The sequence below is a fragment of the Chinchilla lanigera genome, unplaced genomic scaffold (genome assembly GCF_000276665.1).
Source record: "Chinchilla lanigera isolate Chin_1 unplaced genomic scaffold, ChiLan1.0 scaffold00059, whole genome shotgun sequence".
NCBI lineage: Eukaryota > Metazoa > Chordata > Mammalia > Rodentia > Chinchillidae > Chinchilla > Chinchilla lanigera.
The window spans coordinates 13,246,645-13,260,390 of record NW_004955460.1 but is presented as its reverse complement, the minus strand read 5'-3'; the positions used below and the strand labels follow the sequence as shown (position 1 = coordinate 13,260,390).

The following is a 13,746-nucleotide window of genomic DNA, read 5'->3' as shown; positions in this document are numbered from 1 at the left end:
ACAAAACCCAGGGCAAGCTACTGCCCTCCACTCCGAGAGCCTGAGGGCAGCCATTGAAACCTCTGGGACTCAATCACTCCAGACTCCCTAAATGTTCAAAAACTGCTCAGCAACATCCTGGTCACCAGGGAAATGTAGGTCAAAACCACAGCAAGGCACCCCAGCGATGCCAGGACAGCGGAGAACACCAAGTGTTACAGGATTCAGGGAAACTGGAGTGCTGGTGGGTATGTGGAAGTGGGGCAGCAGCGCAGCCATCGTGGGAAGCAGCCTGGTGGGTCCTAAAGCTGTGAGCCAGCAGCTCCACTCTGAGGTCCACACCCCAAGCAGCGAAAGGAGGAACTGGAACAGATGTCTGCACACCCTCACTCACAGTGGCCTAGAGCAACACCGGAAACGGACACAACCCGAGTGAGCAGCGGGGACGAGCGGCAGGAGAGGCAAAGTCACCCAGCACCATACTGCTCACAGGAAGGAAACTGATGTAACACTGCTGAACCCTGAAAACACGACGCCAGTCACAGAACACACACACTGCTTCTGTGAGGTCCCAGAACAGGCAAATCCGTAGACAGGATGGACACTAGCGGTTCCCTGGGCCAGCTGCTGTTTATCAGGCACAGAGCTTATGCTGGCAGCGATAACAATTTTGGTTGTAGATGCAGGCGATGGACACACAGCATTTAATACCACTGAACTGGACACTTTTTTTTTTTTTTTTGGTACCGGGAATCGAACTCACGACCTCAGGCTTGCTAGGCAAGCGCTTATGCCACTGAGCTACATCCCCAGCACTGGACACTCTTACAAACAGTTAAAATGGTATATGTATATCAGCATCTTAACTAACTTTTAAACACACACACACACACACACACACAGGCTGTGCTAGGGCAGGAGTTCACCTCCAACCAGGCCCAGAAACAATGATACTGGGACCCAGGCAGAAAGCTGGGCACGTCGCTGACAGCACCAAGGATGCCCCTGCCTCTGGACTGCAGCTGCCACTACATCACGCTGTACTACACTGCAGCTTTTCTTTTCTGGTACTGGCATTGAACCCTGGACCTTCACACTGAGCCACATCCCTAGCCCTTTATACTTTCTGAGACAGGGTCTCGGTAAGTCAATAAATTGCCCAGGCTGGGCTTGAACTTCTGATCTTCGGGTCTCAGCCTCCTAGAATGCTGCCATTACAAGTGTGCGGCACCAGGCCTGGCTTATACTAAAGTTTATTTTCATCACGACAATGTACTTTAATGAAGAGGGAAGAAAAGCCACAGCCTGGCTCCACACCCAATCGGAGTTACTCCAGTCAACAGGCGGCCTCAAGTGGCTGACTCTCAAACCTACTTCCCTGCAAGACTGGAGTGAGAATCCATACAGGGAGGACAACGCCCACTGCACCCAGCCCTGGTGGCCATGCTGGGCAGCTCGGGTGCACAACAGGAGCCCACTGCCTGGAGTACCTTGTGCGCCACACAGTCCTGCAGGTCGGTGTCCAGGTGGAGGCTCTCGCTCTCGGCAGACAGGTCAGTGAGGATGTCCTACAGAGGGCGTGGGCAGAGGCAGTGTGAGCTGGGGCGGGGAAGTGTGGGCCCTGTGCGTCACGGTGCCCTGCTCCTGGGCCTACTCTGTGGGCAGCGGTAACACTGATGACCTGTGGTGCCTGACAAGAAATGAGGCCAGGCGGGGAGCTCCTGCGGGCTGCAAAGGTATTTAGAGCTTGGGGCTAAGCAAGCATGTGGCAGGGGTGCCTTCAACACAGCTCCACCTCCCTACTGCGGAGGACCCCTATGGGGTGTTCTCAGATCCCACGGCCACAGGCAGAGGGGACCTGTGGGACAAGGCCAGCAGCGTCTCAGCCTCCCAAAGGAGGCGCTGTGCATGGCCCGCAGCAAAGGGCTGACTGAGGAAGCAGAGAGCCAAGTGCGAGGGCAGCCCTGGGTCTCGGGAGGCCCCAGGCAGGGGTGGGCTCCACACGCACACTTTAGAAACCCTGGGGGATGGTGTGTAGGGCACTGTGTGCAGAGTGGGACCTGGAAAGGCAAATGGTTAGGTGATAAAGCGCTCACAAGGCTGCAATGAGAAACGGACTTCAGCTGGACCTGGTGGTGCAGGCCTGTGATCCCAGCTACCCTGGAGGCTGAAGTAGGAGGACTGCAAGGTTGAGCACAGGCTGGGCAACTTAGCCAGACTGTCTCACAATAAAAAATGAAAGAAGGGCTCAGTGCAAAGACACCAGGTTCAAACCCCAATACTGCCAAAAAAGAAAGTGAAAAGCACTGGAGGGCTAAGAAGGAAGAACTGACCCGAGTATCCTCAGTTAAGGGACAGCCAGGGAGGGTGAGAGCCCAGCATAGGAAGAGGTCTGGGCAGCAGTCAGGCCACGCTGCTGGGCACTGAGGATATGGCCAGACAGCGCCCGTGACTGCACCTCCGTGTGATGGACGGGGCTGTGCGCGAACACAGAAAGCAAGGACAGTGTCACTGTCCCTTTACCAGGCACCTGAGGGATGCTGGTGGAATGAGCACAAACAGGAGGCCTCCGAGAGGAGCAGATCGGGGGGGAGCCTGGGTGGCCCCGGAAGATGCAGGTATAGGATCTTGCGGTCAAGGCCACCCCAGAACTGGTCCAAAGGAGAAGGCCTAAGCCACAAAAGCCCAGGCCCCATGACATGTTTTAGATCAGCAGAAAAGTATGAGGAAGTGAGAGGGAGGAGTGGCCACGAAGGACCCACCACACAGCCAGGGAGGACAGCGTCGTCTGGGGTCTCCGAGAGGCTGAGAAGTCAGGGATGCAGAAGCTGAAGCGGGGGTCACTGGCTGCACATACGACGAAGGGGCCCACTGCTGCTTGGGGACTAGCAGAAGGCTGGGGCTGGCCAGCACTCAGCACAGGAACTCAGTGAATGGCACATGGCTTTCCGCAGCCAGGCTGAATGTGCTGCTCCACCAGGCTCTGGGGAGGGTTGCCTGGTCCAGGGAAGTCGGTTCGAGGGGAGCCGGGCGTCTGGCTGGGAGGTGGAACCTGCTGGCCTCTGGGCCCCTGACAGTTATCAGTGAAAAAGGAAGAGCTCTCCCTGATTTTGCAGAGTGAACAACCCAACCTAGACTCACTTCCGCCTTCCTACCCTCAGGGTTTCTCTCCAGTCCTGTGCTGCTGGCTAAGAATATCTTCTGCTCTACACCCGGTGGCCCGCTCATCCCTGCTCCCTGCTCCCACCCCAGCTCCCATGTTACCTGCAGAGACATGGTCCCTCTCACAGCAACCACGACAGACTCCTTTCTGTGATCCAGAGCCACTAAGAAGGGCAGCTCGTATACCTGAAGGAGAGGAAGCACGAGGCCTAAGTACAAAAGACACCCCTGAATCTACTAGTGACACGAGTGCAGGCCACTTAGAGCCACAACAGCTGGTCACTCCCACGAAACTTTGATTCCCATGACCTGGAGATGTGGCTATCCACTCCTTGACCTCCCACTCCTCATCCTCACCAGCCAAGGGGAGAACTTGACACTATACACAAAAATCTTTCATATAACACTGTGAACTGGGTATTGTGGTGCAACCTGTAATGTCAGCACGCTGGGAGGCTGAGGCAGAAGGATCACAGCCTGGGCAGTTTAGGGAAACCTTGTCTCAAAGTAAAAAATTAAAAAGGGCTAGAGAGGTAGCTCGGTATGATGGTCCTGGGTCAATTCCCAGCACCACCAAGAAAAAAAACCAAACAAACAAACAAAAAATCACACTAATAAACATGAAAAACTCTGCCATCTTTCCCAGCCTGTCTGGCCTCCCCAAGTCAAGTCTCGCACCCCACTGCACAGCATATATCCTCACTACTTCTGCAGCTGCCCCCCAGCACCACCGCTAGCTCAGTGGACACATGCAGTCCTGCTCACCAGCTCCTCCGGGAGGCCAGTACGACAGGTGCCATTTGCCAGACTCACGGGCCACACTGCTTTGTCACCTCCTGGTGTTGGGGCACGCCTACCTCAGTAGCCTCCCACAGCAATCAGTGAAAGACCAGCATCCTCTGCTTTATGGTACTCTGGGCAGGAGCAAAGGGCTTTGGGTCTGATAAGACTGCACTTTGATTTAGAAGCAAGCAAAGTTAAAACCACAGTTTCAGGCTCCAGCCTTGAGAACCAGAGTCCCGAGAGACATGGAGAGGGTTGATGAAGGTCTGGCAGAAACTCAGCTCTGCCCCTACTGTGTGCAAGAGCCTCCAGTGCTCTATCTCCACTTTTTTTTTTTTTTTTTTTTTTTACAACACTAGGAATTAAACCCGAGGCCTTTGCACTCAGCTATATGCCCAACCCTTCTTTTATTCTGAGATGGTCTCATTAAGTAAGTACGCTGGCCAAGGTGGGTTCAAACTTGCAGTCCTGCCTCAGCTTCCCAGAGTGCTGAAAATTATAACATGCATCTCCTCACCCGCTGCCAGAGTTCTTTTCTTTTCTTTTTTTTTGCAGTACTGGAGCCTGAACCCAGGAATTTACCTGAGCTGCATCCCTTTCTGAGATAAGGCCTTGCTAAGTGACTTTAAGTTACCCAGCCTAGGATTGAATGTGTGATCCTTGGCCTCAGCCTCCAAGAGTGCTGGGATTACAGGTATGTGCCACAAGGCCCCGCTACAGAGGGGGCTTTTAAAGCTCTGAGCGGGGATCCCGCCTTCCAAGAACAGTGACAGAAAGGATCCAGGCGATCCCATCAGGCAGCAGAAGCTGAGAACCGCTTCTCCAACCCACAGATTCTTGGGTCTTGGGGCCCAGACCAGCCTACACAGCTGCTGCCCAGCCCTGGGCACAGGCTGTGGAAGCTGAGAGACAGAAGTGGCTTCTGCAGCTTCATCACGTTCCCAGGAGACTGCAGTACTTCTACAGTATGAGACCCGTGCAACACACTACTGCTGACAGAGCGCAAGATCCAAAACAGAAGCCTGTGTGAGGATGATTCTGATGCAGTTCGCTGCCCCTCTGCAAAGATCGGATTGCATAAGAAGCAGTGTACTGTCACTGAGAAAATCTTGTTGCTCCATCTTACGTGAAACCTTTTTTTGGTTTTGTGAGATGGTGAGACACAGTCTTGCGATGCAGTCCAAGCTGGTCTTGAAATCACAATCCCTCCTGCCTCAGGCTCCTGAATGCTGACATTTCAGGTGCATAGCCCTCAAACCTGGGTTTTTAAGTGGATCCATGGGTCTATGTGGGCTTCAAGGGGGTCTGTAAACTCCCAGAAACCATACTGAAGATTTGGGGGTAAAGATGCATCTCTGAATTATATGAAGAATAATTCAGAACTCCCCTCAGAATCCAAAAGGACCACAGGACCCAAGATTAGTTAAGAGCCACTGTTTGATACCATACCTTAGGCTGGGTGTGGTGGTGCACGCCTGTAATCCCAGCACTTGGGAGGCTGCGGCAGGAGGATCGTTGTGAGTTTGAGAACAGCCTGGGCTACAAAGTGAGCTCAAGGCCAGCCTGAATTGCATAGCAAGACCCTGTCTCAAAAAGACCAAAAAAAAGAAAAAACAAAGATACTATACCTTGTCGTGAAAGCTTATGTGAATGAAGTCCCTGTACTGCAGGCCTGTCGTATGCAGGATGGAACCAAAATGACAGTTGAGCTGATCACCTCCCACCAACTCATATTCTGTTGTCCTGCTTCTACAGCTACAAAAGAGGGAAAAGTGTCAGCGCGCACCCCTTACCGAAGAACATCAGTCTGTATCTCCCGTCTTCCCAGCAAGCACTGGCAAGTACCGGGATGGCCTGGCTAACAGAGCAGACAAACACTTCTCTGGGTATAGCTCTTACTATGCCTTTTGGCTTCTAGCATTATGTCAGTGCTTTACATATCCAAAAATAAATTAATTCACCTAGGATAGAAACTAAAACCAAATGCTTACTGAAAGCAGGTCAACTAAATTATTTCAAACTAGCAACAGTATTTTGAAGAAACAACAACATAAAGACTAATCTAAGTAACTTGCAGATGCAGTACTCTCAGTCTAAAAACAAAAAGAACTTCAAGCATTATAAAATATACTCCAGGCATATCTTTCTGGCAGCAGTGCTGGGCATGACCATGTTCAAACTACTTTGGGGGTACTGGGGCCTAAGCGTGAGTAACTCACTACTGATGATTTGGGTGCCAGTTATCTCTGTGGGAGAAAACAGACATACACAGGATATGGGAGAAGGTAAGAAAAAGTTGTGGCTTTGGACAAGAATTAAAAGGCATCAATATAAATCAGTTTTAGGGGGTTAGTGCCAGGGACCTAATCCAGGGCCTTAGACCTGCAAGGTAAATGTTCTACTGCCAAGCTACATCTCTAGCCCTTTAACCTGTGATTTTTATTTTATTTATTTTTTGTTTTGTTTTTTTGAGACAAGGTCTCACTATGCAGTTCAGGCTGGTTTTGTAGCCCTGGCTGGCCTCAGACTAGCAGTGATCTTCCCGTCAGAGCCTCCCGAGTTCTGGGACTACAGGGGTGCACCACCATGCCTGGCTATTTTTTTCTTTTTTTGAGATGGGGTCTTACTACATTGCCTAGGTTGAGCTCAAGCTCACTCTCCTTTGGCTTTGACTTTCCAAGTAGCTAGGATTACAGATGTGTACCACTGTCCCCAACCAAACTTATAATTTTTAAAATAGATACTGGGCTAAATCACATGAAATTGCTATTCTCCCTACCCAATTCCATCCACTGGAAAGGCCAAGAAGCAATAACACCCCCATAAATAATACCCATACCTGGCCCCTAGTTCTTGGTTTCTAATTACCGCTGCTCACACCAAGAGGAGAGGGGGCCTTCCAAACTGAGCCTCAGGACAGCACAAGATGAGGCTGCAGAATCTTAGGTCAGGCTAGATACAGTAGCCCACTCCTATAATTCCAGCACTTGGGACGCTAAAGAAGGAGAATCACTATAAATTTAAGGCCAGCCTAGGCTACATAGTGAGTTAAAAGGCCAACCTGAACCACATAGTGAAACAGTGTCTTAACCCCTCCACTCCCCCTCAAAAAAAAAGGAATCTCAACTCAGAAAGTCAGAACGTGGGCTGGGAATGGTGATACACCCTGTAATCCCAGTAATCGGGAGGCTGAGGCAGGAGTATTGCAGTGAGTTTGAGGTTAGCCTGAGCTACATAATGAGTTCAAGGCCAACCTGAACTATGTAGTGAGACTCTGTCTCCAAACACAAACAAAACGGGGTAAAAAACCCAGGAAGTGCTCAGAAAGTAATAGGTATATAGCATAAGCCCACCCAGGAGCCAGGTTTAAGGCCAAGTCTGGGACACGTTGAGCACCAAATACTATATTCATTATAAAATGAACAGTAATGTAAACCCAGCAGACTGAGGCAAGAGGATCAGCACGAGTTCAAGGCCGGCCTGGACTATATAGTGACACCCTGTCTCAAGAAAATAAAACAACAACAACAACAAAAGAACAGTAATACGTTATAACCACTGAATTAGGTCAGAATCTATATATCCATATTGGTAAAAAATAGTAGGGAAGAGAAAGCTCTGCTTTATGACAGAATGATAACTAATGTAGAAAAAACAGTGAATTTGAAAAAAAAAGTCACAATTTTGTAACCAATCTAATAGTAACTGATTCACATGTCACAGGACTGGGTGACAGTGTGGAGTACCAGATATGTAAGTGGTCTTGGAGGACCTCCCCCAAGAGGATCTCATTATAAGGGGAAGGAAGGGCTTGCCTCTGTGACAGAACCTGCTGTTGCCACCTCAGCCAAGTGACATGTTGACAGCGCCAGGAGTAGGACAACCTAGCGTCACGCTCCTGATGGGATGTACTAGGAAGGACACAGCTCCTCCAAAGCACCTCCTGCCAAAAGCCCAACACTTGGATCCATCCACAAGGAAATCTTCAGGTGAGGCAGATAGCAGACCCATCTACAAAAATGCCTGTGCTGACCCCTTCAAAACATTAACACTGAAAGATAGGGAGTCGCTGAAGAACTCCAAATCAAAGGAGATTAATGAGATGGGGCAACTAAATGGAAAATGTAATTCTGGATCAAGGAAAAATTGCTACAAAGGACATTACTGGAGCAACTGAAGATCTGAACATAAATTTCAAAGTAGTTGAATGTTCTAGGCCCAGTGGTCCACACCTGTAATCCCAGCAGTTTCAGAGGCTGAGGCAGGAGGATCATATATTCAAGTCCTGCATGGGCAACTTAGTGAGATTTGTCTCAAAATCAAAAATGAAAGGGGCTGTGGATGTAGTTCAGTGGTACGGTGCCCCTGGGTTCACACTCCAGTCCGCCAAAAATAGAAACAAATTAAAGATTAAGTTCTTGAGTTTGACAGTTTTACTGGAGTTATGCAAAAGAATGTCGTTCTTCAGAAATTTAGGCTGAAGTAACTAGAAATGAAGAAGCAAGGAGTCTACAACTGCATCTCAAATCCTTCAGGGGAAAATGTGTCTACAGTCTGTGATATGGCACATGTGACAAATGAGTCAGAACTAGGGACTCTAGATAAAGGGCTTAGGTTGGACATCTTTGTTCTGTTCTTGCAAGCTTTTGAAATATTTTTAAACAGAATTATTTAAAAAGAGAAATGTGGACACGGAGGCCTCACATGATGCCAACCTACCAGTCACCACCGATCTTGCACAGCCCCGTAAATGGGTTTCTATAAATGTAGAGAGGCCACCCATAGGCAGCTGCTGCAAACTGCATGTAATGATGGCAATTTTCTAATTCTGCATCCAGTTCAACTTCCTGGAAGAAAAAAAAAAGCTTTTTATTTAGGAGAACTCATGATGGGGAGGATGAACGTGCTAAGAGCTTAAACCTGAACCCCAATGCTTGATTCTTTTGCTTTTCTTGTGGACTGGAATTCTCAGAGGATTTCTGCTAGGAAAACTGGCCCTTCAGCACAGACTCGAGTGGACTCCTTCAGTAATGTAGTGACAAAAAGCTAACAGCAAGACCTTAGTGATTTTTTTTTTTTTTTTTGGCAGCACCAAGGGTGGAACCCAGGGCTTTTGCACTGAGGTACATACCAGCCCTTTTGTAGTTTTCATATTGAGACACGATCTCATTAAGGTGCCCAAGCTGGGCTCCAACTTATGATCTTTCTGCCTCAGCCTCCCAGAGTGCTGGGATCACAGGCATGTGCCACCACACCTGGCTTCTGCAATGATTGCTGAGTCTGCTAAGATGATTCTGTGCTTCCTACCAGAAGCATTAGCACATTCCACATTGCAACACAGGCGCATGGCAAGAATTTGGTGTGTTAGCAAAGGGTAAAGATATAATATGCATCTTGTGTGCAATTTTCTCTTTTGAAAACATAAAAATCTATAGGAGGAAACTTATCATTCAGCGAAGCTCCCCAGACCCAGAGAGGAAAAGGAAATACACCGGGGGCCTGAGATTCCATCTTACAAGGAATTTTCCTGGTGCATAGAACCCAGCAGTGAATTTTCTAAAGCAGAAGGGTTTGAAAATATGATGCACAGTGATCTTGCCGGGAATAGGTTCCTGCTGCCTGGGCTCCAGGCATTGAGGGCCTGCCTCACCTAACAGGTGTGCCACACAGGCCACAAACTGATTCCGGCCCAACTGCTACTCAAATTGCTCTTGGCGGGCTATTTTTGAAGATCTGCACAGGTGTAAGCATCAAAACTGTACAATCCAAGAGAAATGTGGGATTACCTGGGGGTGCCCTGGGGAGTGGCTGGTCACCTCCTCTGGTTCCTGGTTGTTGCTGATATTGTCCTGCTGCTGATGTAGAAGGGCCAGACCTGCCGCAATATCACTGGGTACCAGATCTGTGTCCTGCATGGGAAAGCATGATGGCTTGGCATGAAACCTGCCCAGGAACTGCCCAGGAATGCTTTATGATTCAGTTTCACAGTTCACAGATGCACGTCCAGATACACCACGAGCATTTACGTGTACAAAGGCAGTTTTAAAAGTGTTTTCCTCACAAGTCTCCTCTTATATTTGAGCTCAGCATTTTCTCATGTCTTATCCTCAGACAAATCTACTAGATGGGTCCCTATTTCAAAGTTCCATTTCAAGTAAATTAACTATTTCTAATACACTTCAAATCTTTTGTAAAAGTGGAAAATAAATGACTGAACCATCCATATTTTTAGTAATGCACAATTTCAGCTCAAATTTATACTCTTGATTCTCAAGGTGCTATAATGGTTTATGAAAACATAGTGTATGCCAGTGATTTATGAGGCTGAACATGTTCCTGTGTACAGAAAATGCTTCAAACCTCCAAATGGTAAAGCAACATTTAGTGTTCTGGAGCCTGACCTTACCATTTTCCTTCAGGACACACAGGGAACAATCAGAAATTCTCTATTACCAAAAGGTACTTCTAGCTCACAAGAAAGGACCATGTGCCAACCACTGGGCCTAAAATATAGATTAAGAAACCTCTGAGCTGGGTGTGATGGTGTATACCTGCAATCCCTGCACTTAGGAGGCTGAGGTGAGAAGATCACAAGTCTGAGGCCAGGCTGGGCTACAAATGAGTTCAAGCCCAGCCTAAACTACAAAACAAGACCCTATCTTAAAAAAAAAAAAAAAAGAAAGAAAAACAAATGAGAAGTGAAAAAATTTTCTGAGAATAGCCAGCTTCTCTTTTTCCTCAGACCAGGCTGAAGCAGCCCTTTCAGATTTAGAGGACACATTTCTCTAATCCTGATGTAGAGGCTGCTTCTGTGGCTGGTGTCAAGCTATGGGGATGGCCCCGAACATTCCAGAGTCAGATACCACAGAGAACCAAGAAATTGGCAGGAAGGGGTACAGACTCAGAACCATTCCCTTTTACCTGGTATTAATATGGAAAATAACAGCAGTTTATCAGAGAATACTACATGAAAAGACAAAAATAACAATGGATATGAACGAAAATAAGTGTTTTCAAATTGCTCAAGAAGTTGCTCTAGCAGGGCGTGGTAGCACACACCTATAATCCCAGCACTCGGGAGGCTGAGGCAGGAGAATTGTGAGTTTGAGACCAGCCTGGGCTACAAAATGAGCTCAACACCAGCCTGAACTGCATAGCGACAGACCCTGTCTCAAAAAAAAGACCAAAAAAAAGCAAGAAATTGCTCTAGAATGACAACACAATTTTACACTCAAGTCAGGATTTCCTTCCTTCAAACTGGTGACTGAACTCTTCCTATTGAGCTATATCCCCGGCTCTTTTTAAAATTTTTAAATTTTGAGACAGCGTCTCAGTGAGTCACACAAGCTGGGCCCAAACCGTCATTCCTCCTGCAGCAGCCTCCCAGAGGGATTACAGCAGTGCACCACCATTCCTGGCTGAAAAAGCTACCATATTTCTATCATGTAAAGTGATAAGCAACTGCTATCGAGATGCGTGACACTGCCTATACATTATATTTGCTGTGTCAACAGAGGATATCTAGTATATGCATGTGCGCACACATGCTATTCCCCAAATGTACAGGTTCCACTATTCGGTTCCTTTAAAAAGGGAGTGTGATGAGCAGGTGTCAATGAAAAGATGCACCTAAGAGTCAAGACAGGGTCTGAAAAAGTATGACCCTTGACATTAACTGCCCCCAAGGTGCTCATCCCAGACAGTGTCAGTCCCCAACCCCACGCCCAGGGGTTCCAGATTCTCAAAAGCCACTTATATGACGAGGGAGATTAGTTCAAAGTTCAGTGAGAGTGCTCATTTTCACATAAGAGGCATTCACGGAAACAGAAAGAGACCAAATCAGATCCCTTCAGCTTACTGAAAAGTAGGTTGAGAAAAGCTCTGCCGTACTCGAAAAAGCAATTCGAGTGTGATCGTCTTTCCCCACGCAACAGCACAACAACTTGATTCTTGTTTCCCACACGCTTGTAGCTGCTGTCTTGAGGCCATTAAGTAACTGGCTTGATTCGTGACTGTCCAGGTGACCAGGACCAGCAGAGGCATAGGGAACCATTTTCCCCCCCAGCGGGTCAAAGACAATGATAATGGTGAAAACAGTGGCAGCAATGATGATCCAACTGCAAGAGAGAGGAGAAAGGGCTTGGTGACTAGGGGCTCCACCGCCTCATGCAGAGCCTGAGGCACCCGCTTCACATTCGGTTCTGTGTCTCTACTGAGTACTTGGGAACCAGGAAGACAGATCTCCCAGAATCTGGCTGAGGTGAGCAAACGCTTTCTCCTAGAAACTTCTTCATAGTCAACCCAGGCCCTACAAAAAATAAGCGCCACAAAGGAAACATGGAGCTGTATGGGAGACTCTAACCCTGACCCAGGCCCTGCCTCTCAGTGCCAGAGGGTTTCTCTGGTAAAACTTAAAGAATGCCCAGATTAGGGGACACTCTGATAGGTCTTTCATCCATATCTCTAAGTATTTCTAGATTTGCCCACATGCACAAGGCCTGTGAGCTCCCGGATATTATGCTCTTAGGAAGACAACTCCATGAGGCAATTCTGCTGCTCTCATGGGGTGCCTCAGGAAAGCATGCCCTCCGTTTCCTTATTCGTAACTCTAAGGGATAGAACTAAATCATCTCTAAGATTTTTAGCCCAGAAGATGTAAAATCCTCATTAAAGCCTTACTAGAGCACTGCTGTCTGTCGTGATACTTGATACTCCATTTCTTCTCATCCTCTCTTTAGCTTTTGCCCTTGCTTTAGTCTTTGGTTTTCTTCCTTCTTAGAAGAAGAAAGGGAATACAAGAAATTGAGAACCCAGGAAGAAAGAAAAATGGATAATGGAAGATGAATTATTTATCATGCCTAAACAAATGTGTCTACATTGTCATCAGTGGGTCAGTAAGGTCCAATTCTAGCTATGTGAGGAGCCTCTCTGTCACATTCCTCTGCAATGGGAGTCCACGTACATTTCAAGTGCATTTGTGATGAGAAGACACAAGAAGAGAAGACCTCACCTGACAATGACGGTTGCAATGATGCCATTCACAACTGTCCTGTCACACTGGACACCATCTGCTACCCAGGCGGCCCCCAGTGACGCCCAGACCATCTCTGGCAGAAAGAGTGCTAGGCGGAAGTAAAGCAGCTTCGACATAGACTTCCGTGGTCCGGGGTTACAAATGGTTCCTGAAACACAGAAAATAATCAATGGCTCACTCCCCTCGTCAGAGATGAAGAAGCCCCCTTTCCACAAAACAAGTTGCTAGTGGATGCTCTGTATGGTCTCCACATCCCCCTCTGACTCTGCCTACTTGCACTTGGCGGCCAGTGCCGAAGTGTGAGAGCCAGTGACAAAATGAAGGATGGGAGACATGACAGAAGCCTCAGACTCTCAGAAGCATCAGAGACTCACTAAGGAGGAAAACCACTCCTGGGTGTGGCTAGATGACCACACAATCACTGTCCAGGCTGGATCACTTCTGAGACCAAATAAGTACCTAGATACTGAATGCTGGGTTAGTCACCATCCTATTTTATACGTGAGGAACTGAAGCTGGGGGTATTGGGGTGGTAAACAGACAGACAATGCCTATAATCCCAGCACTCTGGAAGGCTGAGGCAGGAGGATGACACAAGTTCAAGCCCAGCATGGGCAACTAGTGACTTAGCAAGAACCTGTCTCAAAAATAAAAAAGGGATAGAGATGTAGCTCAGTGTGAACCCTAAGTACTGTGGGTTAACCCTAAGTACTGTGCATACACACGCCCATACAAGAGGAAATGAGGCCCAGAGAGCTTAATAGGTATTTTCTTCTTTCCTTCCCTCC

General features: G+C 48.0%; 1 protein-coding gene across 1 annotated transcript in view; it reads right to left on the bottom strand.

The window, feature by feature from the left end:
- Daglb (diacylglycerol lipase, beta) overlaps window positions 1-13,746 on the bottom strand; it is a 41,487-nt gene that overhangs the window by 7,670 nt on the left and 20,071 nt on the right. The window contains exons 3-9 of the mRNA XM_005397891.2: window positions 12,935-13,106; window positions 11,783-12,041; window positions 9,711-9,833; window positions 8,644-8,771; window positions 5,553-5,679; window positions 3,244-3,327; window positions 1,470-1,547 (exon numbers count right to left, since the gene is read on the bottom strand). Of these exons, the coding sequence (XP_005397948.1) occupies window positions 1,470-1,547; window positions 3,244-3,327; window positions 5,553-5,679; window positions 8,644-8,771; window positions 9,711-9,833; window positions 11,783-12,041; window positions 12,935-13,106 (971 nt within the window). The remainder of the gene's footprint in view (window positions 1-1,469; window positions 1,548-3,243; window positions 3,328-5,552; window positions 5,680-8,643; window positions 8,772-9,710; window positions 9,834-11,782; window positions 12,042-12,934; window positions 13,107-13,746) is intronic.